Source organism: Haliaeetus albicilla, chromosome 19, assembly GCF_947461875.1.
Source record: "Haliaeetus albicilla chromosome 19, bHalAlb1.1, whole genome shotgun sequence".
Classification (NCBI taxonomy): Eukaryota; Metazoa; Chordata; class Aves; order Accipitriformes; family Accipitridae; genus Haliaeetus; species Haliaeetus albicilla.
In genome coordinates this window covers 17,609,739-17,633,952 of record NC_091501.1, presented here as the reverse complement: position 1 = coordinate 17,633,952, position 24,214 = coordinate 17,609,739, and the positions used below count along the sequence as shown (strand labels likewise).

Here is a 24,214-nt window from a genome sequence, read left to right as displayed (position 1 = left end):
GGAGAGAGGATGCACGTGGTCACCGTCGCTCTTGGCCCCTCTTGGCGATTGGCTGAGAGAACCCGGCAGCGGAAGAGACGGAGCCGGGAAGGGGGCGAGGCCTGGGAGCCGGCCGTCCAGGTGGGAGCGGGGAGCAGTGGCGGTGGGGGCCGGGGCCGGGGGGAGAAGCGAGCGGCGCGCGCCGGGGCCGTAACCGTCGTGCGGGAGGATGGGGGTGGTGAGGTGAGGCGAGGTGAGGCGCGGCGCGGCGGGGGCCGAGGCTGAGGCCGAGGCCGCAGGCCGTGGCCGTTGGCGGCAGGGGTCTGCCGGCCGCGTCCTCCTCCGCCTGCGTGGCCCCCAGCAGCCCCCGGCCCGGCCCGCCCCTCCGCCGCGGCGCTGCTCCTCCGGCCCGCCGGGCGGGCGGCTTCCCTGCCCGGTCGCGACGGCTCCGCTATGGGCCGCCGCTGTGAGGCGTGGGGCCGCCTCGGTGAGGCGGTCGCGCCCTGCGTTTCGTGCCCGCGGCTCGTGTTGGGGTTGCGGGTGACGGGTGCTGACACGGCCGGTGTGAAGGTATCGTCCCTGCTGCCGGTTTGGCTTTTTTCTTCTCTTAATGATGGTTTTTTTTGTGGTTTTTTTTTTTCTTTTGAAGGTGGCTTCTCAGGGTTTTTATGGCCGGATGGGGGATTTTTTTACCTGGTTAAACTACCACTAAGGTGACGCATCTTGCCTGTGCAATTCTTGTTGGTTTTATTGCCTAATTTAAGGGGTTTTGGTAATACACTATTAATGTCACTTCTTAGAGTTGGGGCTGAAGAGCTTTAGCGTGAAGGCTGGATAAAAGGTGAGGTGAGACAGCTTCCAGTACTGGGACACCCACTTAAACCTGTGCGGGGTGGGAAGTGTCGCTGGTTACCAGCCTGTCTGTTTCAGGCATGGCCAGCCTCTATCTGCTTAGAGGCCTCTTTTTCTCCACTAGTGGCCTATTTAGAAAAGGCTGTTATGGGGTATATTCACAGGAATTCAGCTGTTTGAAACTTTCATAGGTAATTTTCATTCTTTTCCTGCTCTTTGGATAAGAAAATGGCTTATGTTTCCTGAGCTATTGGCCTAGTGGTATTTATGAGGTTCGTGTTTGCTGTGGGGAATAGAAGTAGTGTATTGCACTTACAGCGTGTCTGTTTCACACCTACTGTTTTTTCTGGATGCCACTAGTTGCTCTATACTTTGGGGAGACCAGTATTTCCAAATACTTTTGTGCGAGTGGGAGGTGGTATAAAGACAGGACTGTGTAACTCAAATTATGTGGGTGACCTGGACACTGCTGAGTTATCTTACACAATAATCAATGTCTTTCTGAAGTGTGGGCCTTTACCTTATTTTTAATTATAACCTTTTCTGGCAAAGTCAGTGTTTTATTCACATTCTTTTTTTTATATATATCCCCCCCCCCCCCTTTATAGGAACACAGTAAAATATTTGTTATGTTAGAATCAGCTTATAGTGAGGGTCTGATGAATTTGTTCCCTTTCACCTTCCCTCAAATTTGGCTCCCATGTGTATAATAAATAGTTCAGAATTCAAGAAGAGTGAGAGAATATCAAGTTTCTTGAGTTTTATATTATTAGCATATAATGTGACAAAGAATGTTGTTTGGAAAATTAGCCAATAAATAGAATTCTAAGTTCATCTCACTGATGATCTAATCAAAACTGGTGCCCCTTCTCTGAACCAAACTATGTTTCTACTTCCTCTTAGAAGATCCTCTGGGTGTTATGGTGGCTGCTTTTCTAAGGGGCATAGTATAATTTGTTCAGACTTTTCTGTAAAATAGTCTTTGAGGAGATGGGAAAAAAAAAAAATAGGTCAAAGGTAGGTGAATGGCTGGTCTATATTAGACCATGCCTCTCAGAAAATTTACGAGTTGGTCAAAACTCAGTTGGTTTCATTTAGAAGGCTGGTGAGCTATAGCCTTAGGAATTGGTTGCGAGTTGGTATCTGTCCCTTTTGTAGAAGGGAAAAAGTATGTTGTCATCTAGTTGGGGATATTTATATAGGCAGATTAAATGAACTGGTACTTAAACTGTTATATTAGCACCTCCTATATTAATGAAAACTATCTTGCAGTACATTTGTTCTAAGTTTAGAAGAATTACTGATGAAATAATTTTTTTTTTTAAATTTATTGTATTTTATTCTTGGTGACAGTTGCTCGGTTAAATAAGGCCTCCTAAGGATAACATTCTGTAATCTCCAAAGATGACAGCTGTTGCAGGTAATCCAACATTAGTATTCAATATGTTCATTTTATTATCTTTTAGCTAATGGACACAATCACCTGATGTCATTGATTGTTAGTTATATGAATTTAATGTATGCAGAAAAGAGTTTGTGGTGTCTGTGCTATTATACTTCAGATTTGAAGTAAAAGTTCTTCTACTGGGTAACTATTTGTTTCTTAGATAAAAACTAAACTAAAAGCAGGTTGGTCAAGGAAATTACTTGGTTTTCACTATTTTGAAAATATGCTTCATATTTTAAGATACTTTCAACTCTTTCCTGCTGAGTAACTACGGGCATTTAGGAAGACAAATGTCCCCATTTCATGCCATATGTAATGTAGGATATCTTTTTCCATGTTATACATTTTTTGTTTCCATAAGCATATTATCATATCTGCTGTGCTTGGACCAAAGTCTCTTTAATTTTTGGGATGGGAAGAGGAAGACATTTCTTCTTATGCTTTTCTGACCTGGCTCTGAAACAGTGATACACACTTGGCATGCTGTGGTATGTGTCAATTATTGTTTTAACCCTGGGAATTGGACTCTAGAACACAATCCATAATTCACATAGATGTGTATTAGCATATAAAGAGGCAAATTCCCACCAAAGATTCACTTATCTAACCCAAGCTTTTGGGGATTATTTGCTTCAGTTTTTTCAGATGTGAAGAATGGCTTGTGTTTGCAAAAGCATTCATCCTCTGTGTTCAAACCTTGACATTCAGCAGATCCTCTGGCCCTGTATAGGAGGGAGATCTGGGTGCACAAAATGTAATTTTTTTGCTAATGTCCCTATTTCCGTCTTCAGAAGACCTTTACTTCCTGAGATTAATGTTGCTTCTCACATGTCAGTGCTTTCTATTAAAAATGTTCTAATGTTGTGCTCGCCTTGGAATTGGCTGGAGTACCCATCTTCATTGTAACACTTGCAGCTTTAATATCAGGGCAGATGCGATATGCTTTTCACTGCTTAATATGCATCTGCAGAAAAGAAAATAATTTCGAGTGTTTCTCTGGAGAGGCACTGTGTTTGAGAAACTGGGTTGTGATATGTTTTTTTATTTATTAATCAATGCAGGCAATGATAGTATTGCATATCTCTCATATACCATATCGGAGGTTACAACTCACAGTATACCTGTGTATATATGAGCTACTAATGTAAGAAATACATTGTTAAGCCTTGCTAAGTATTTTTACATGGCATATACAATATTAGATGCTATGATCTTATCAGTGGGCCTGTCAGGCTGTCTGTTTCTCTAAATGCTTTTGGTTTGTGTTTAATTTTGATCGTTCTCAATCAACAAATTAAGATCTCATTTAAAATTGGAACTAGCATGTTACTGTAGTCTCTATTCTGTGTTCACCTTGCTTTTCCTTTCAGTGCTAGAGGAGGTACTGGCTTCCATTGAAAATGAGCTGCAAGCGGTGGAGATGCAGATTCAGGAACTTGTGGATAAACAGCAGGAACTCATTCAAAAGAAGATGAGAGTAAAGAGTCTGATAAAGCAGTCCTCAGGAGACTTGGAGGCAGGTGGAAGTAAAGACATGGAAACCTCAGCCGAGGCATGGAACAAAAAAGGTTTGCAGAGTCAAATTCAAGTATTCTAACATAGAAGTAAACTAATTCAGTAGGGGAAAAATGTGTTCATACAGAGTTTTGTTTGGATAATGATATTGTCCTATTTCATTTTGTTCAGCTGGGTGACCTGCCATCTTAATTACTCAGGGTAGCGTTTGTACTTAACTCCCTGGACATTCCTGAATACTAATCTGAGTTCTTCTGGACAGAATTATCACAAGAATGGCTTGTCATAACTACTTTTATTCTTTTCTTGTTGCAAAGTCACAACTTGATTTGATTTGCCTTAAGAATCCCAGAGTAAATCTGGATATATTGCAATACTTATATTCCCTGTTTATGTTCTAAAAATAATTATTCTGGATCTTTTCAGGATTTGATAATAGCAGTCTTGCACTCTCAAAGTTACTTCTTGCTCTGTTTGTGTTTCTCCTTGCTTCAGTGAGTAGGACATTTGTTGTGCTTGCCATGGGTTATGTAGCCTCACTGCCTTACCAAAGTAATACAAATTAGATGGATGCTGACTGCCAAAAGTAATGTGGAATACATTAGTATGGTAGAGTTAGTCCAAGTGGCAAGTGCCCCGTGGTGGTGTGAGGGCTGCTGTTCTTTTGGAAGTGCTGCCTTTCAAGTTAAACATTGACTAAAGTCCTGGATAGTTGGTGGGTCTTGACCATGTTATGCCTAGCCAAATTCGATTCAGATCTTTTTATTATTATTCCCCCCCTCCCTCTCCTCTTTTACTTCACTTGCAATTTGGAAATGCATTGTTAATTTCTGCCTGTATCCATTGTATATATTCTCTTTTTAGGCTTTTTTAAAAATGAAATTAACTTTGTAGTCTAATCCATATTTGGCTGGGTTTGAGAAAAGTGTTATGCATATGTAAGAATACTGATACTTTATAATTGCAAATTGATGCTATTGAACAAATCGATTTGTTTTGGGTAGCTTTGTGCCTAATTCTCTCTTCCTATGCTTTGAAAACTAACATCTTTGCAATCAGATGCTGTGTACATGCTGAATAAGAGCAGTAGCTAAATTTGGTCCCAGTATAAAGCTCACTGAAGTCAGTGGGAGGCTTGGTTTCAGAGAGCCTTGGATCTTGTCTGTGCTCTCTGTAAATTAGGAAGCAATGTCACCTCAATTCCCAAAGTTAATTCTTGCATTGCACACAGTGTAGCCTGGAGTTCCCACAGTTTTTCTGCATTTTAATTTTAATAATACAAAAATGGTTAATATATTTCCTGATGCATCTGAAATTTAAGTTTTTGCAGTATTATCTCGTTAAATGATGCAGTCTTTAGCTCTATTGAAGAAAAGAAAAAACCATTATAAGCATGTTGGGGTGGTTATTTTGGGGAAGATTAAACTCCCCCCCCCCCTTTTTTTTTTTTTTTAATAAATACTTATTATTGCTGGAATATATGGAAAAAATGGCAGCCCTGCCTTCATTTACTGTTTGTAATCACTGCATTTGTATGGGGGAAGCATTTGGGCAACTGTTGTAGGGCTTGGTGTCTGGTTTTATTTATTTTCAGGGTGGGCTTCTCATTTCCATTTAATTTTGGACTAATCAGTTAACTTGATCACAAGCACTTTGAAGTTCCATCTGCTTGTGTGTTTTTCGCATTAGTTCACATTTATGTGCAATAAGAGCCTTTAGTCTGGAGGTGTATTGTGTTTACATTTCAGAGTTCTCAAAGGTCCACCGTAGAAACTGGTTTTTACAGACTCGGGTTGTGTGTAGCTTTTTGTGTGCCATTATTGAATCTTTGAACACTTTCCCAGATCTAAAATTTTGTTGCTTCCAGATTTAGTTATTGTATATGTAAATTGCCCTTCCTTCTTATATTTTAACTTGGTTGTGAAATATGTTTGTTTTTTTCCCCTTAACAGATTTTCCATGGTATGAGAAGATAAAAACTGCACTGCAGGGCAAATTTAAACTCCAGAAGTTTAGGTCCTTGCAACTTGAAACAGTAAATGCTGCAATGGCAGGAAAGGATATATTTCTTGTCATGCCTACAGGTGGTGGAAAGAGCCTTTGCTATCAGTTACCAGCTGTGTGTTCTGAAGGTATGTAAGGGAAGAAAAGGTCACATATAAACAATTGTATTTATTTTCTCCCTTTTATAGTTATTTGGAGAATGAACGTTACACTGGTGTCTAGTACCACAGTATGTGGAAAAAAGAGCAAAGATATAAGAGAAGGATTAACTAAAAATATTTGGTTTGCTCTCTTTATTTTCTCTGAAGGAGCAATAGCAGCTTTAAAATAGATATGCCTTTTAGATGTATTTAGATTTAAATAATTTATCTGTGTTCCTCTCAATATATTATTAAACACTGAAAGAACTTTTAAAAAGTTTGTCACTTCTTTCTTTCTTAATTCAATATACAGACTGTAAATTATTAAAGTATGGATATCTGTTATTTGTCTCTTCCACTCTAAAGCTTTAGCTTCAGGTTATTTGGGAGAGACTTTGCATATTCATTTTTGAAAATAAGTATCCTGTTCTAGTTTCTGAGCTTTCTTTTTGAAAAATAACCCATCAAATTGCATGGAAGTTTGTTTATTTACAAAGACCAAATTTACCAATACCTAGCATTGCTTAGTTGTATGGTAAATTAGCACCTCACAACACAGATGTGAATCCAACTTTCTTTGTTTTGTATATTAGTTCTTATACTCTGTTTGTTGCAGCTCAGTTGTTTGTGGTCTAGATTTTAAGAGAAGGTGCATGTCATGGGCAGTTGATAAGAAGTATCCCTATGTGACCCAGCAGTCACTTATCAGCTCTCTAGGAGGGGAATCTGCTACTGTGTGTGAAGCTTAAGCTCATGTTTGGCAGTTCCTTCAGAACAGGACTGATGCATTAGTAAGAAGTATTAGAGGAGATGTTTGTGACATCTGAACTGTTCAGTTTGCGCAGTGATTGATTGTTACAGGTTTCACACTCGTGATATGTCCTTTGATATCACTTATGGAAGATCAACTCATGGTTTTGGAACAGCTTGGTATTTCTGCAACTTTATTAAATGCCTCAAGCAGTAAGGTATGTTTAACTGCCAATTCTTCACAGTTTTTGTGGTGTATGTACTGGCATCTTGCCTCTGTCTATGTTATTTCTGAATACTGAATGAATGGCACAGTTTTATCAGTTAATGCCATTCTGTCAACAGTATTTTGCCAGCTACGTGCTGTGATATGTGAATAAGTATTTTGCATTCTTGTTTTAATGACAAGAACACGTGTAAACCAACACCTTTCATGGAATAAATAGATTTCATTGGGCTATTTAGAGGATGTGAAGTACCTTTGGCTGGTGTGTGTTGTAGATTTTTACTCAGCTTCTAGACTTAAAAGATGATTGGAGTAGATGACTTTTGTCCACTAGTAACATGTTAAGTTGTGCAGGCTTTTACATATAATTATTTATCTTACTTTAGGATGGTAAGCTGTTTGATCCAGAGGCCAAAAAGCAACTTACTTCCCAGTCTGTTATTAGTCAATTGCTTTTTACAGTGAAATATATTTTCCTGACTAGCAGGAGGCTGTGGTCATTAACTTGAACGTGACGCTGGATTTGATAGGTTAGTGGCTTTATGCAGTGTGCCAAACTTGGAGCCTGCTTTGAGGTAGAGTGCTTTGAAAACTCAGTAATAAAGACTACAGTTGTGTGCAAGAAATTATTTTACTCTTGTAGTACCACAGGCATGTTTGGTACGTTATAGTTTATTGGGAAAATACTGATATCACATGATGAAGCAAAGACAAATATTCAGTAGTTTGCTTTTTCAAAGTTCTGTGGCAGATTTTCCAAGTATTAAAATTAACACTTTATATATAATGAACTTCAACAAAGACTTACAGTAGCGGTAAATACTGTGTAACAATTTATCAGACTCTCTTAATTACCCCATATGAATTGTTAATAACCTCTTAAGAATCTTAGCACTAAGCCACTTTAGTGTGTTGTCCTAGTTTGTTAGCCCCTGATTTCTCCTTTTGTTTTGAACAGGAGCATGTGAAGTGGGTTCATACCGAAATGCTAGACAGAAATTCACAACTGAAGCTCATTTACGTGACCCCGGAGAAGATTGCAAAAAGCAAAATGTTCATGTCAAAGCTAGAGAAAGCTTATCAAGCAGGGTGTCTTGCTCGCATTGCTGTAGATGAAGTCCATTGCTGTAGTCAGTGGGGCCATGACTTCAGGCCTGGTATGCGCATTAGAAATCCAGTTTGCAGTGTTATTCAGGCATCAATAAATAATGATTTAGGCCTGAAATAAAGCCAGGTGCTTTCTTCATGTGTTAAGTAAATACTTAGGGTATGGCAAGTACCTGTGTTAGCTCAAGGACTTAAATTAAATTCACAAATTACTATATCCTTATCCAGGAGCTAAGTTCATGCAAATGGGGGCAATTTCAATGTAGATTTTGCTGTCAGTATTCTGAAAAACTCCTAATTAAATTTACTTTAATTGGAGCTTAGTAAAATGAAAGTTTTTGGCTGCTGTCTTTAATACGGACAATACAGTCATCTTTAATCTATGGTTACATGAAAAAGTCATTCTGTACACCACTCCCTAACACTCTGTGTGACAGAGGTAGAGCATTTTGTCAATTTATGAGTTGTATTTTAATTGCTTCTAAAGCAAGTTGAAACAAATGCCCTTGACTTGCAGGGAAAGAAAGTGTGCTTTGTTGGTTTCCTATCTTGTTAGTAGTAGAAGTCTGTTACTTACTGGTTACTGTTTCTTTGCCTTTGAAAGAAAACCTGATTTGAGGCAATAATAACTGTAAAGTCAACCTTTGCAGTTTTGGTAAAAAGTGTTGTCTGAGCAAAGAGCCATGCCAGTTAAACAAGCAATGTGGAATTTGAATAAGTACCTCTGGCTGCGTTTCTGTTCTAAGGCAGAAAATGATTGTCAGCACTGAGCCTTTAAAATCTTTCCTTGGTGTACTATGGTCTATGTATCCAAATTCTACATTGCTTGTTTATCAGCAAAGCTGTGTTTACTGAAAAGCTGTTTGTAAAAACAGACCTGCAAAATAACGTGAATGTTGGTTAATGCGATGCCACTTGCATTTTTCTATCTTTTTAAGACCTTCTCTTTTGATGTGTTTTGCCTTCTGAATAGTGGCTGTTTCCATGAAATTCAGTTAGAAGAGAGCGCATCTATTTTATAAGTGCAACCTTCTTTATGAAATAATTTGGATGTATAAATTAGTACTGTAGTAAATTGATCAGTAATAACATTTATTTCAGTATTACCCCATTGAATACTATCTACATTAATATCTTTTTTAACTTTGGATCTATGGTATGAGAAATCTTTTTCTTTCTCCTTTTCATTTTCTTGCTTAGACTACAAGTCTCTTGGTATCTTGAAAAGACAGTTTCCCAATGCTCCCTTGATTGGATTGACAGCAACTGCTACAAATCATGTTTTAAAGGATGCTCAGAAAATTTTGCATGTTCAGAAGTGCATTACCTTTACTGCTTCTTTCAACCGGCCCAATCTTTACTATGAGGTATGTCTTACTACCTGTTTGTTTGACTGCATTGCAGTCATGTTGTCTTCTGTAAGGTAACAGTTAATGAATTTTAGAGTAGATTTTCAATTACACATTTTTCAATTGAGTGATGGTGTTGTTTCATTACTTTGTGTTGCTGAACTTGGTGTCGTCTGCAGAGGAGCTTGGTCTGCTCTGTCTTTGTGAGCAAGGCTTAGCAGACAGGACTCTGTAGAGGGGAGAGGTAGGTAGCAGGCTCACTGCTGCAATCTGTTGAAAAATGTCATATGATTGCAAAAAGTTGTGAATTATTGTGTTGTACTGTATTTTCAGTTTGGTCACAAGTTCTTTTTTTGTTCTTCATGGGAAAACTTGTGGTTTTGTTTTGGTTTGTTTTATCTATGGACTTTTGATATGTAATCTGACTGTAAATGGAAGAATAGTTATGTTTAGTGGAAGAAGCAGAATAATAGGATTGTTTAACAGACTGTGTGCCCACTTGAAGAACTCTCTGGCATGTGTATATTATATTTTTGAGGTTCGTCATAAGCCTTCAAATAATGAAGATTTCATTGAGGACATAGTTAAGGTCATTAATGGAAGATACAAAGGACTCTCAGGTAAAAAGTGTTTAAAAAAAAAAAAAGAAAAGAAAAAAGAGCATGCTATTTTTTTATAATCTTTGGCCTTACAGGCATGTTTTCAAGTGATTCTGAAACGTGTAGAGAAATTCTACCTTCACCATACATTAAATATCCAGCATTAGATAGATGTAAGACCTGTACCTTGAATAATTACTCTTTTCATTCATTAGTGTTTAAATGTCTTTACAGTTTACTTATATCTTCTGAAGTATTGAAATATAACGTTGATGTATATAGAACAATGTTTGTATAGATAATAATAGCAATTTTTAAGATCTGTAAGAACAAGGCTCAAAAAAGGTTATCTGTGTTCTTAAATCACACATGTCATTTAGTATCTATGCATCAGGATACTTAATATCTTTAACACTTCTTTTTCATATTTGATCATAAGATTCATGTATTATTCAGTTCCCAGAATGGGCGTGTGGTGGGGTGAATTGTACTTTCGTAATGAAAGCAGAACCGTAAGAGTTGGACTTTGTGTAATTCAGTAAACTGTGTAGTGCAAATAAAGAGGAGAGCCATATTACAAAGGCAACAGAATCCAATTTTCCGGAGCAGCAGCGTGTCCCTGTCTCTGCTGTGGAACACTGTGGCTGTAACGAGCAGCTCCCCGAGTACAGACTGTGCTAAGATGATCACAAATTGCACAGCTTTGTGTGTAATCCTTGCCTTAGCCCAGACTGACTAATGACAAAAAGCAGATTTATCTGAAACATCAGGTGAGATGTCACAGGTGTCATAAGGAACAGCACCCCTTTACATAAGCATTAATAACCATTGTCCTCCTTGAACATTAATAGAATACTTCCATGATTATGTGGGTTGGCACCCATATTTTCTCTTTAGTCTACAAGTCAAAGCTCATAATTGAAGTTCCCTTCATGGCTACCAATACTGCAGACTGAATAGACACAAAGGTTGTTTACTGGGTTTTATTTATTTATTTTTAAGTTAATAAAACTTTCAAAGCTGTTTTTAAGTATTGGTAATTGTTTGGGTTTTTTAAGACATTACAATAAGGCATCTTTCACTTTATTGCAGGAATTGTTTATTGTTTTTCTCAGAAGGATTCTGAGCAAGTTACTATGAGTTTGCAGAAACTGGGAATCAAGGCAGGGACTTACCATGCAAACATGGATGCTAAATGTAAGACCAAAGTTCATAAAGGATGGGCAGCGAATCAAATCCAGGTGAAGCAGATACTTTTCATAGACTTATGTCTCATTTAAACAAATTGTGTTTTGGTACCTTGATGGCTTCTTAATCTTTTTTCAGGTTGTGGTGGCGACTGTTGCTTTTGGCATGGGAATTGATAAACCTGATGTGAGGTTTGTAATTCATCATTCTATGAGCAAGTCCATGGAGAACTACTACCAAGAGAGTGGACGTGCAGGTATTGTAGGAAATGGCTTTTGCAAAGTTGCCTTTTACATCCATTAAACCAATAAAATTGTACTTTGACTTCAGTCATTTGTGCAGTGTGTCTTGTCTTTGAGACAGGTTCCGAAGTGTGTAATGCCACTCAGCCTCTGTAAAGAGACTTTAAAGTGAATATAAACTAAGTTCGTGATCTCAGGCCTCTGTACTGCAGTGTAGCAAAGAATAACTGGGTACCTAGCCATTTACTCAGCATTTTTTTAATTACTGAATTTTTGTGACATCTGTAGCTTACCAGAATAATTTCATAACATGACGTTGACTGATGGGATGTATGTTACAGAAAGGATTTTTTTGTTTGTTTGTTTGTTTGTTTTTCCTTTGCATAGCAACTGGTTTGTGTGATTTGCTCACATTGTCTCTAGATGATGTCTAATTGCTGTATGAATTTCAGTGGCCACTGAAATACAAGTAGGATGGGGAGTCTGGAGCAGGAAATTTTAAGGATTGATCAATATATAGCAGCACTAAATAGCCGTTACGGCTAAAAAAAAGGGTTTGTGCTGTTTTATTTTGGTGTGGTTTTTTTGACCTTGTGCATTATTACTTTTTCAAAGACAGAGTTGAATCTATGTGGAGGAAAGCTTTATAAGGACCCTGAGGGGCAATTGGTTGAGATTTCAACTATGCCTGTGCAATGGAAATCGGCCTTAGCTGGCCTAAGAAATAGAACAGTCATCAAAGTCTGTGGGAGTTTGCATCTGCTTATGCTAGAACCTGGTTACTTCCAGCTAGTGCTGGAGGTAACAGGAAGTATAAATATTGAAGTGGTGAGATAAGGGCCATATAGGTGCTGAAATAGTTGTTTCACAGTGTTTATTAACTTGGCATAATTAAAGTAAGCTTTTGTGTTTCTTCTTCATAACTCAATTTAAATGAGATTCTTCTGGGGAAGGATTAATTAAGCACTGCTACTCATTTGCCTGAACATAGTACTTAGCTTATGAAACCTTCCTTTTTCCTCTTGACTTCCCATCCAGCTGAAGTAGTTCCTTTCTGTTATATGTTAAACTTTTTGAAAAGTTTAGGGTTTTTAGGCCTTTTCTGCTCTCTGGATCTTGTAAGGATCTTGTAAATAGCAGGAGGACACCCATCAGCACATCATTGGGAGGGGTGGGCAACGGGAAGAAAGAGATGATCTAAGTTCAGCTATAGAAGGCACAGTTGCTTTTAAACAGAATATTTTATTAAATCATACCTAATTCTCTCTTTATTTATTACCATTAATACCTAATAAGGTATTTGAAGCTTACAGTGTCTATTAAACAAATAAGAATTGGGCTTCAAGATGTATTTGGCTAGGATTTTCCAAGAGGTTTTAGGGTGAGAAAATAATGATTTCACTGACTTTCTCTATGATACTAATATTTTATTGTGGTTGTTAAAGGGTCAAAATCTTCATTGTTTTTAGTTTGCTTAATTCTGTAGTTGTAGAAGACTCTTCTAAATCTATTTTATTTCTAGTCTGTATCATGCTATGTTCTGTTGGCTAATATGTTATGCTTGATACTCTTACAGTTATGCACTCTCTCACAGGGGCTGCAGAAGCCCATGCAGAAAAAGTGGAATTTGTACCAGAAATTGCTATGCTTAAAGTAAATATCTTCTAAATTTTTTGTTCATTTTAATGCATTGCAGGTAGAGATGACCAAAAAGCTGATTGCATTTTGTACTATGGCTTTGGAGATATATTCAGAATCAGCTCAATGGTAGTGATGGAAAACGTAGGGCAAGAGAAGCTGTACGATATGGTGTCTTACTGCCAGAATATGAGCAAGTAAGTTACTGTGGTGGTATGGTTGCTTAGTTTTTAAATAGGCTAATTTTGTTGATTTTTTTTTTTTTTTTGAGAGCATTTGGAAAAAAAAACAAACACCACCACCAAACAAAACCATCCACAAAAGCAACAACAACAAAACAAAAAAACCCCACCACACTACAGAAACGCTACTATTGTAACAGTGTCTTGAGTTTGGAGTTTGTGGTTTGACTGCTCAGTATGTGTACTCTTGCATAAAACTGAGTGTTGGTGTGTTGCTTGCCAGCTTCAGGATAAAGTTCTCGAAGCAGTTATGTTGAGGTGAAATATCTATCAACAAACACTTTGGATTTCAAATTCCATTCAGAGCGAAAACTGGAATACTTTGGTTTTTACTCTAAGGTACCAGTTTTTATTGCCCATACAGGAATCCACATGTTCTTAATGCTTCATCTGCTGTACTGAGCTGTATGGAATACTTCATGGAAAACACTTGTATCTGTGTTGTGGACAACTCATGCATTCAGTATAGCCTTTGTTGGCCTCAGTCTAAGAATTAGTTCATATTCTTATGATTTTTCATTCTGTTGAAATTGCAGATTATACTTTTCTGCTTTAACCGAACTGTTCCTACAGTAGTGTTTACTATTACTGAAAGCTACTAGTTACTCCTGTTAGCATAACTGATAGCAAATACTGTGTCACAGTGTTTGTTTTCTGATTTTTCCTGAGATAATTCTTCATGCTTGTTTTGAGATATGAGCTGACCCAAGGGACCTTCTTTTTGCCACACTCATGATTTATAACACAGGTTTATACATGTATGCTCTATAGTCCCTCTTTGCTCTCTGTTCTTTCAGGTGTCGCCGGGTCCTCATAGCCCATCATTTTGATGAAGTATGGGATTCTGCAAACTGCAACAGAATGTGTGATAACTGCTGTAGAGAGAGCTGTAAGTAAATTGTTTTTATAACCAAGGACAGAGAACATGGAGAAGGTTGGCTTAAAGAAATATCTTTTTTAGACAAACTGTAAGCAACTTCTGTAAAGAGTGCATGTAATACTGCCTGTTTCCAAGGTGCAAATTTTATGAATGTCAGTTTTTAGTGGCTTAGTGTTGCCAAATTCATGATGTTTAGCAGGGTACTTCCTGGTTTGGCTTTTTGCCTGAGGCCCAACACTTCGGTATCTTTCAGGCTCAGCCATTCAGCTGTTCCCAAAAGCTGGGGTAAGGGGGAGATTGGCTTACCTGTTTTAAAAAGATTCTTTTATGTGTCAGGTTTTGTTTCAGGATATCTCTGAGTGTGAAAGCTTTATTTTGAGAAGGAGCCTCTTACTCTCTACGTGGTAAACTGTTCACACTTCAGCTCTGAGAAGGCACAGTTTGCACATGTCCTTTTACAACTTGCCTGGTAAAATCTCTGAGGATTTCAGTGCTGCATGCTTATGAGACCTACCTGTGTCAGGACTGTGCATGGCAGTTGTGCAGAACAACTGAGCACACGAATATAGGGTTTTGCTGTGTGTTAGCCCTAACAGCACAATGTCTGTCTAGTGTGTGCTCTTCCTTTGGAATAAAGTTGGGAACATAAGAGGGAAGGTATATGGGCCAGATGTAGAAGGAACTGGGAGATGTGCTGAAACAAGACTTGCTGCATGGTAAAGGAGGATGGTTTCAGTAGGATGTGGTTCTGGGACATAAGCTCTTCTGCTGCTTAGCTTACAAACATCCTGGCCAGTGTTGGGTAGCTAGTTTTAATAAGTCTCTGAAGATGCACAAAGTATTTGTTGCTGCACCTACTAAGTGAGAGCTCTGGTTTAGACACAGGAAATCCCATACAAGGCTAGAAAGCTCTGAAAAGAGTGCTGAGGAAAAGTTGGTCTTGGGCATCTTTCTTGGACACATAAAACCACCTTTTACATTTCTTTGAGTACCAGGTGAATTCTTGTAATATGTGAAAAATAGAATCTCCTCATACCACATATCCATTGCAAAGCATTTGGATAATGTAGTGATCAACACTTGAAAAACTTAGGAACAATTCTGTATTCAAAACTGTTCTCATAACTAGACTTCATTTCCCTGTACATTTTGGGGGAGTAAAGTAGACAAAACAAAGATATTTATTTTCTTTTTTTTCTTCATACAGTTAATTATATCTAGATAATAAAACCGTTTTGCAAAATCATGCAAATAACAATATCTTGCTATCTTCTCATTGGAAATGGGGCTTAGTTGAAATTTATACTGGGATCAGAGGTTGAGAAGAGTATGGAGCTGACTTGTACCCAAGACTTGTAGGAGCCATGTGATGAAATACAGTTGAAATATATCCTGTTTACTGCTGGTTTACCCCTAGGGCCTTTTGATATATAAGCAAGGTCTGAGTACTACCTAGCAGTAGTACTAGTTTTTCAGTACTTAATTCTTAGTATTGGAGGAGGCACTTGAGGTAATTCTGTGCCATGATCTGATCATGCAGTAGAAGTGTGATCTTTATGTACTACCTGGATGTGTTAGTGCTTGGAATAATTATTCATGATGAAGCTAATTTGTATAATTAAATTAATACTTCTTTTTCTGTCTTATTTTGTCCATAAGTGTATTGAGAGAAGAAATGTCTTGCTTATATTCTTCAATTCCTCTTTGCTCTCTAATCTTTCCATGATATATATTATGGGTGAGGAAAAGCAATCCAGCTTCAGAGTAATATAGTAGCTACCTTACAAATTTTATGCTTTGTAAATGCTTCTTTGTAATAATTTGTGTGGCTTGTAATGTTAAATACATGTAAAAATGTTTGCAGGATTGGAGTTTTAATAATGAAGTAGAAAGATACATGTAAGTTTGAGTACAAATATATCCCAATTTGACAGACGGAAGGTTACAGTTTTATTTGTTAAGTTATAGTTTAAAAACAAAATAAAAAAAGCATTGCTGTTGTACAGCACATAGATATATATTTATAGATATATGTATCTATAAATATATAAAAGTGCATATATATGTATACACCTAATATATATATATATGGATACTATCTAAATAACTATAAATAACTTGCTATTTAAATATTACTTCACTTTTATTTGTAGCATGTGAGAAAATGGATGTAACAGGATACTGCAGGGATCTAATCAAGATACTTGAACAAGCTGAAAACATGAGTGAGAAACTCACACCACTGAAATTAATTGATGCGTGGTCTGGGAAAGGTGTATCAAAATTCAGGGTGGCTGAAGTTACTCCACCAAAGCACCCTCGAGAGGAACTGGAGAGAGTTATTGCCCATTTACTGCTGCAGCAGTATCTGAAGTATGTAAGATGACGACTACTTTTTTTTTTTTTAACATCTAGTAGTCATTTTTCTTTACTCTTGTGTTACTTCTATATGGTATTAATGGGTACATTCTGTAGTCTCATTTTTAGCCTTTATTTCAGATGCATTAATGTATTTAAAAAAACTCAAAAGATCACTATATTTCTACTTCAAAATGTTAAAATAGAAGTTGGAGGAATGTTTGAAATGCTCCATGTCTTGCAATTTTAAAAAGCTGGGGTTTTCTGTATTCAGGTTGAACCTTTAAATTTGCAGCAGGCTTCGTTTTGGAGAAGTCTGCTGTTTACGTGGAGTCTCGTTTACATTCCATGGATAAGCAAAGCAAATGGGGTTGCCCAGATGAATTCTAAGTCAGGATAGGCTTGCTAATATGGAAAGTGGTACTTAGAAATTTTAAGAAAGCATAGTGAAAATAACAACAGTGCTTCTCTTGTAACCTGGTTGTCTGTGTGGTATGTGTTTTGTCTTTCCATATAGTTTTAGAAGTTCAAGGAATATGTACAAATCAAATATTTAATCCCTTTATTTTTGTCTTAATTTTTTTTGGCATCTGTTTGTATAGGTGACCTCTTATACTCTTAAGAGGATGAGCAGATGACTTATTACATCTTTTTTTCCTCATTTTCCTCCATGTATTCCAACAGATTGTCGTGTGTGTGTGTAAAGGTCCACAAACTGAATTATGTTAAGTGTTGACCAGACTCGCTCTAAATTAACGGACTATCCACTTGAATACATAAAGCAGAATCAAGCTGATATTTGGAACATCCATCAGAAGGGTTAATGTGTCCCATTTTCTCCCTGCATGGTCTAGCCTGTCTTTGTCTCCAACCTTCCCTTGTAACACTGATTTAATTTATGCAGGGAAGACTTCAGCTTCACGGCATTCGCTACAATATCCTACCTGAAGATAGGACCAAAAGCACATCTGCTGAAAAACGACGCACATGTCATAACTATAGAAGGGATAACAAACAAGAAAAGTGTTTACAAGGTATTTATATCTGTACTGACTTGCTATATAGATATCTTTTCCACTATAGTTTATTTTAATAGTGTGGTATCTGCTCAATATATTTTTCATAGTAATGCAATCAACAGGATTTAAAATAGACCTCATAAGTATCTTCTCTCTTGTGTGGGAACACTGAAAAAGAAGGAAAACAATGTTAGAATTTTAATAGAACTGTTTATAACTTACAGGACAAAGCATCTCAATCTTCGAATTCAAAAGGAAGCAGAGAAAGTGCTCAGAATATTTCAAAGACTGTGCAGGACTCAGTGGTGAAGAAGGCACAGGAACATAAACGGCCTAACTGTGGTTCGAACTTAAAAGCAAAGAAGCTTAAGCTTCAGGCAGGTGGAGATGACCAACCAGTGGTTCTTGACTGAGTTTCACAGACTACGTTTAGGATCTAATCTTGTTTGCTTCTCCATGGACAATGCAGTGTGTAAGTTCAGTTTGTGTTTTAGTAATGGTACCTTTTGTGCATTTTTTAAATAAAAAACTAACAGGGCAACAAGTATATTTAAAACCCTCAAATCTAGAAAAAGTCTAGTAGTCAAGGGGAAAATGCTTCATATCAAAATAACTGGTGCATTATCTTTTGATACAGCAATGACTACAAAATGTAAATAATTACCATGTTGCCTTTCTAAGTCTTTTGGAAGCATAGTGTGTAGTAACACTACTGCAGAATCAACAAGCTGGAAGGGACTTCCAGAGATCATTTAGTTCAATCTCCTGCTCAAAGCAGGTCCAGTTGGAAGAGGGTGCTGAGGATTGTGTCCAGTTAAGTTTTGACCATCCCCACAACCCCTCTCAATACCTGTTCCAGTGTTTGACCACCTTCATGACCAAAAAAAGGAAAAAGGACGTTTCTTAGAGCTAATTGTTATTTCCCATGTTGCAACTTGTCTGTTGCCTCTTGTCCTACCACTGTGCTCTTCTGAGAAGAGTCTGGCCCCATTGCTGCTATGCTCTTCCATTAGGTAGTTGAAGACAACAGCAAGATCACAACAATCATGCCCTCTCCCCTGGCTTTCTTCTTTTTTTAATCTGGAAGAAATCCAGTTGTCTGTTTCTCCTCACTAAGCCCCTGCTTCTGCTCTCTGAGCACCTAGGCAGCTTGGTAGCCCTCTGCTAGACTCAATCCCGTGTATCAGTATGCAGTGTATCAGTATGTTTCTTTTACTGGGAAGTGCAAAACTTAACCCAGCACTCTAGCTGTAATCTCACAAGTGCTGAATACCAAGAAAGAGTCTTTCCCCCAAATTGCTGGTTACATTCTTGCTAATATAGTCTACTATGCAGTTGTCTGTGCTGCAGAGGCACACTGCTGATTCACGTTCAGCTTGTTACCTACTGGGAACCTGGGTCCTTTTCCGCAAAGCTACTCTGTAACCAGTCTGGCCCTAGCCTGTACTGTTGCATGTTACTCCATCCCAGGTGCAGGACTTAGCTTTTGCCTTTAACTTAGAGGTCCCGGCCAGCCCATATGCCCAGCCTGTTTAGGTCCCTCTGAATAGCAGCCCTGCCCTCCAGTGTATCAACAGGTCTCCCAACCTTGGTATCATCTGCAGACTGGCTAGAGCACACTCCATCCCTGGACCTAGGTTGTTAGTGAAGACCCTAAATTGTATTGGCCCCAGTACTGATCTGTGAGTGTTGCCACTAGTAAATGGCCACCAGTTGGACTTCGTGCCACAAATCCCAACTCTTTGAACCAGGTGCTTCAGACAACTTTCTACCTACCTTGTTGTATATTTATCTAGTCTATATCTCACTGATGTTTTTTAGCTGGAAGGAAATTATAGATCATGTCAAAAGCCTTGCTAGAGTCAAGGTATACAACATCCATTGCTACCCCCTTATTCACACAGGCAGTTATCTCAGTCGGTCTAGTTGATCAGGTATGTTTTGCTTCTGGTAGATCTAGCTGGCTGTTCCTGATCACCTCCGTGTGTCTGAAAATGTCTTCTGGGAGTATTTGCTCCTTAAGTTTTCTGGGGGCTGAGGTGAAGCTGATTGGCATGTAACTCCTTAGATCCTCCTTTTTGAAGATGGGTGAGATATTTGCCTTTTCCCAGTCATCAGGAACCTCTCTGAGTCTCCAAGTCCTTTCAGAAATTATACCAGTCTTGCACTGATGTCTGCTAGCTTCCTCAGCATCCCTCAGTGCAGCCCATTCAGTCCTGTGGATTTGTGTACGGCCAATTGGCCTAAGTGATCTGTAACTCCACCTTCCTCTGCTGCTTTACTCCCACGGATTGTTAGGCTTGGGGACCTGGGAGGTCTGAGGGAAAACCTTGCTAGTGAAAATGAGGCAAAAAATGGGTTGAGTACCTCAGTCTTTTCCATGTCCTGTGTCACTAGTTCCCCTACCCCTTTGACCAGTGGGACCATACTTCCCTTACCCCTCCTTTTGCTGCTAAGGTACTTAAAGAAGCTCTTCTTACTGCTTTTTGCATCCTGTGCTAGTTTCCACCTCCAGCTGAGCTCCTCCATTTCTAACTCCTTCCCTGCATGCTCAGGCAATGTCTCTATTTGTTCTGGGTACCTTGTACCTTCTGCCTCCCTTCTTGTGTTTGAGCTAGCTGAGGAGTTCTCTGTTGACCTGTGCTGGCCTTCTGCCACCCTTGCTTGACCTTCTGCACATAGGAATAGACTATTTGTGTTTTTAAGGAGGTTGTGGTTTGGAAATCAAGCAGCTCTCCTGAGCCCCTTATGCCTTCCAGGGCAGTCTCCCTGTGATCCTGACAAGCAGATCCCTGAACAAGCTGAAATCTGCTCTTCTGTGAGGTCCAGGGTAGTGATTCTACTATATCTTCCTCACTTCTCTGTCAAGTTTAAAATTCTGAATCACACAGTCACTAAGCAACATCTGGGATCTGGGCACCTAGTAAGAAACAAACCTTGTCAATGTCTCCAAGTCAGGTTGGCAATGAGGGCCTCTGACCCCCACAGGAGGGATTCTCTGGTAACTCTCATCTTCCTTTTCTTCATTGTGTGAACATTTGGCTCAGGGTCAGCTAGTGTTGATGCATCCCTTGGTGGAGTTCATCATCCTTGTCCTTCTCAGGGCACCGTACCCACTCTGTAATAACAGAACTGCAGGTGGAAAAGGAGTCCTTGCGTGTTGCTGGAAACAAGAGGTTTCCAGCCTTCCCTCCTGTGGGAGTCTCCATCCACTGCTCCTGTGAGGGTAGTCTCAAGGTTTTCCCTCCTTTGCAGCACAGGACTTGGGTGGTCCTTAGCTTTGCAGCATCTCTTTGAAGACCCTGTCACCTCCTGTTCCTCCTGGCTGCTGCACAGGCAGCTCACCCCCTCCTGCAGCTCCTTCACCTGGCAACTTGGCCCTGCAACCAGAGGACAGCTCCCACCAGTGAGGCTGCTGTTGCCAGCCCCAGGGAGGGACATCAGGCATCCGGAGAGCTGGGCTGCTGCAGGACCCTTCCTCTGGAGCCATGGGTGGGTCAAAGCCTCTGCTGTGCCAGGGGTGGTTGTTCCAGCCCACGTGGATGTCCCCATCACTGTAGTTTTGAGCAGAGAGATGTGGCCTGTTTCTGCAATACTTACACCTACTGCAGCATATTTGAGTACTTGAGTGTACTTAATCGAAGAATTTCAACAGGGCATTGTTGCAACATTGCACTACTTCTGACTTGTAGAGATTTTTGTGAAATATTATATGTATTTATCCCTTTAAAATATGTCTGTTGCTCTTAGAACTGGATTTCTCTAGCTTTTTATTCAAATACAAAATTACCACTTATGTGCTTTTCAGAAGTACCTAAATTTATGTTTAAAAACAAGACAACTCTTGATATCAGCTCTTCCCTTTGTAAAAGTTATACTTTATTTGGGAAATATAGAAAAAATGCCACTCAAGAAATACTTAGTGCTCTCTTCTCTTTTCCCCTTCTTCCCCTGTTGAATTGGCTTATATTCAAACTACAGATCTGTATTCTAATTAGCACTGAGTCTTGGTCATCCTAAGAAATATTCTTCTGTTCTATAAGCACTAGAACATGACTGCACTGAAAGTTGCATACTTAAAGCCCTAAATGTGGGCTACATTAAACTTAAATCTTTCCATTTCTGAATTCTAGTCTCTTAACTTTGCTACTCTACCTATTCATTTGCTTATGTTCCTGTTTGTGGAGATGAGAAAGCAACTATAGGAGAGTATCACTGCTGGCCTGGGGCTTAAACCAGTGCATCTCCACCATTTCAAAGAGCAACCTGTCTCTTTTGACTTGCCTGTGATTCCTTTCACATAACGTCTTGGTGTGTCAAGGTAAGAGCAAGCCAGTGCTTACTGCTGCAAATGTTCTTACCTCATCCCACAAAGCTGAGAGGCTGATGGCAATGAAACACCTGTCTGGGTGAACACTGAGTGTGTTTCTCCATAATACAGATATTCAATGCAAGCTTAGTCAAAACTGTAATAGTTGAGAGAAGAAAGATGATAAAAATCACTCAGGATTACAAAGTAAGAGTAGAGCAGAAGTTGTTTTTAAGATGTTTCACTAGTGGGAATTTGGCAATTCAGAAATTATGGTCGAATTTTAATTTTGAGGTTTAGAATTAGATTGAAACTGGTACTTTTCTGCCTTTCTAGCAAAAAAAAAAAATATTCGAAGCTGAACACTGTCAGGACCTGAGATTGAACATGGGAAGACCTTAGTGTCCTAGGTGCAAAGGGATAGACGATAGAAAGAATGCTTGAGCTATTACATTGGTAAGTTTGGAAAAACATGAGCTGCTACTGCAATCCTAGCGTTTGGTACCCCAATAAGGCCTTTTGCTGCTACTGAGTGGTCCTTTCCATGCCCCTCAGGGTTCTGGATTTCCCCTCTAAATTTTTCTAAACTAGAAGATGATGTATATTGAGCCCCTAATTCAAGGACTGTAAAATGCTGCTGGGAGAAATTCAGTCACCAGCAACTGACCCTTATTAACTCCTTTGAGACTGATCTCAACCTAGAACCACGTGACCTCCCTTCTCTCACATGTACTTCAAGAAGTTGCTAGAACACTACTGCCATCTTAATATCTACATTTGACTAATTATATATAAGGAAAAGCTTCATAATAATGGCACATTTTTATACAGTAAGTAGACTTGAGGAAAGTAAGTGATACTCTTTTCCAAATAAGGAGCAAACCACCTGGCTTAGCACTGTTCCACATTCAGACAACACAATCACAGAACAGCCCAACTAGGAAGGGACCTTGAAAGATGTGGCCCAACGTCTTGTGGGAAAGGGAGCCTAGACGAGATTGTCAGCACGCTGTCCAGTTGTGTCTCAACACCCTCTGTGATTGTTCTCACTGTAAAAACTTTCTTCCTTATGTTGAAATAAACCTGAAAGAATGCTTGAAGAGTTCAGAACAGCTGATGTTTTTCAGTCCAGGCATGTGTCAGTGTATGTTAAAAGCTTCAGTTCTTTTGCAATGGAGGGCTTAGTATAAGCTTTTTTGCATTCCTACTTTTCCCAATCAAGAAGCAGTTAAGAGTTATATAATCAATATCCTCTGAAATTGGTTATTTAAAGTGCATCAACATTGTTTTATTTGCTCAATCCTACCTTCTGTATTGTGTAAATGAAGTGCCATGAAGTCTTTTTCTTTCCATGCCTAACCCAACCTGTAATGTAGGACACCACATCCTGCTAGCTGAACTGCAGCCATTCTACACCAAGGGTCACAATCTCTTTCTTTCCTCAGCAGTCTCTATGGACTGAAGAAAATCTTCAGCTACAGAATTTTTCTGCCTCCCATTTCAGCAGGAAGAGTACTTAACTGTATGTGAAGTAGAAATATATACCTGTTGACTTCCTCTGATGAACATCAGTGTTTCCAGAAACAAGTAACTGTGCTGCCAGAGTGGTAAAGACCCAACAGCTACTGCTGACTTCAAGCATTGCTTAGGTTGAATGCTAGATTTTTTTATTTTTTTTTCAAGATCTTAGCAGCTGATGATCAGCAAGGCAAGGTCAAACTCATTATAAACATAAGTTCTGGTAGGTTTCGTTTTGGATCTCCAAAACTTTGAGATGTATACCAACTTAAATATAAAACAAACATGATTACAAACATGGTCTTCATCTTTATTTTTCTGATTAAGCTTTAGTCATTGACAGGATTCAGTCTTTTACCTGTCATTTAACTGAAACTTTTGCCCAAAGTGGAATTAATTCATTTAATTGAACAGACATTCTCTTAAACCACTCCAATTATTTTTTTTATCTGGGAGAAGTACATCTCATCCTGGCTTTTACTGTTCAAAGCTTTTGTGTTAGAGTAGAAAATAAATGTATTTCAGAAAAAAACTTATGGGAGTGTGGGAAATAAAAGATCCATCTTGTTATTATTTGCAGACCACATTCCAAGTAGCAAGAGCTCCAAGCACCCTGTGCCCTAACAGGACAGCTTTCATCTCAGCCAGCTCCACCAAGATGGTCCCATTTAGCTGGAATGGGAGTCCTGAACCTGTGGCAAGTACTCACAGGTGCGAGCAGTGGAGGGGTGCTAGCAGGAGGGTAACACACTGCATGACTGCCTTGTAAAGGTTCACCTGAGCAAGCACTTTTAGGAAGCAGGGGCTTTCCCACCCTAGCCAGTATTCACACCACCCAAGTCTGCAGGTAGC

At 39.0% G+C, this 24,214-nt stretch overlaps 1 protein-coding gene and 1 long non-coding RNA gene across 8 annotated transcripts; one reads left to right on the top strand and one right to left on the bottom strand.

The window, feature by feature from the left end:
• Positions 1–31: 31 nt before the first annotated feature.
• Positions 32–23,789, top strand: RECQL (RecQ like helicase). Of its 7 annotated transcripts, XM_069807868.1 has the most exons (16): positions 105–120; positions 629–692; positions 2,185–2,251; positions 3,649–3,846; positions 5,746–5,925; positions 6,799–6,905; positions 7,872–8,070; positions 9,221–9,387; positions 9,908–9,989; positions 11,061–11,209; positions 11,295–11,412; positions 13,095–13,233; positions 14,076–14,167; positions 16,312–16,531; positions 17,421–17,550; positions 17,760–18,007. In XM_069807868.1, exons 3-16 carry the CDS (start codon positions 2,236–2,238, stop codon positions 17,946–17,948), a joined length of 1,986 nt encoding a protein of 661 aa, XP_069663969.1. In that variant the 5' UTR covers positions 105–120; positions 629–692; positions 2,185–2,235; the 3' UTR covers positions 17,949–18,007. The 7 variants fall into 7 exon arrangements, 4 of the variants coding, with proteins under 4 accessions (XP_069663968.1, XP_069663969.1, XP_069663971.1 ...); XM_069807867.1 differs by lacking the exon at positions 629–692 and having other exon boundaries at positions 32–120; XM_069807870.1 differs by lacking the exons at positions 105–120; positions 629–692 and adding an exon at positions 200–222.
• Positions 21,393–22,879, bottom strand: LOC138690094 (uncharacterized). Its single transcript, XR_011328901.1, has 2 exons — positions 22,374–22,879; positions 21,393–22,327 (listed from the first exon to the last, which is right to left on the bottom strand). It is a non-coding gene; the product is annotated as an uncharacterized lncRNA (long non-coding RNA).
• Positions 23,790–24,214: the final 425 nt, after the last annotated feature.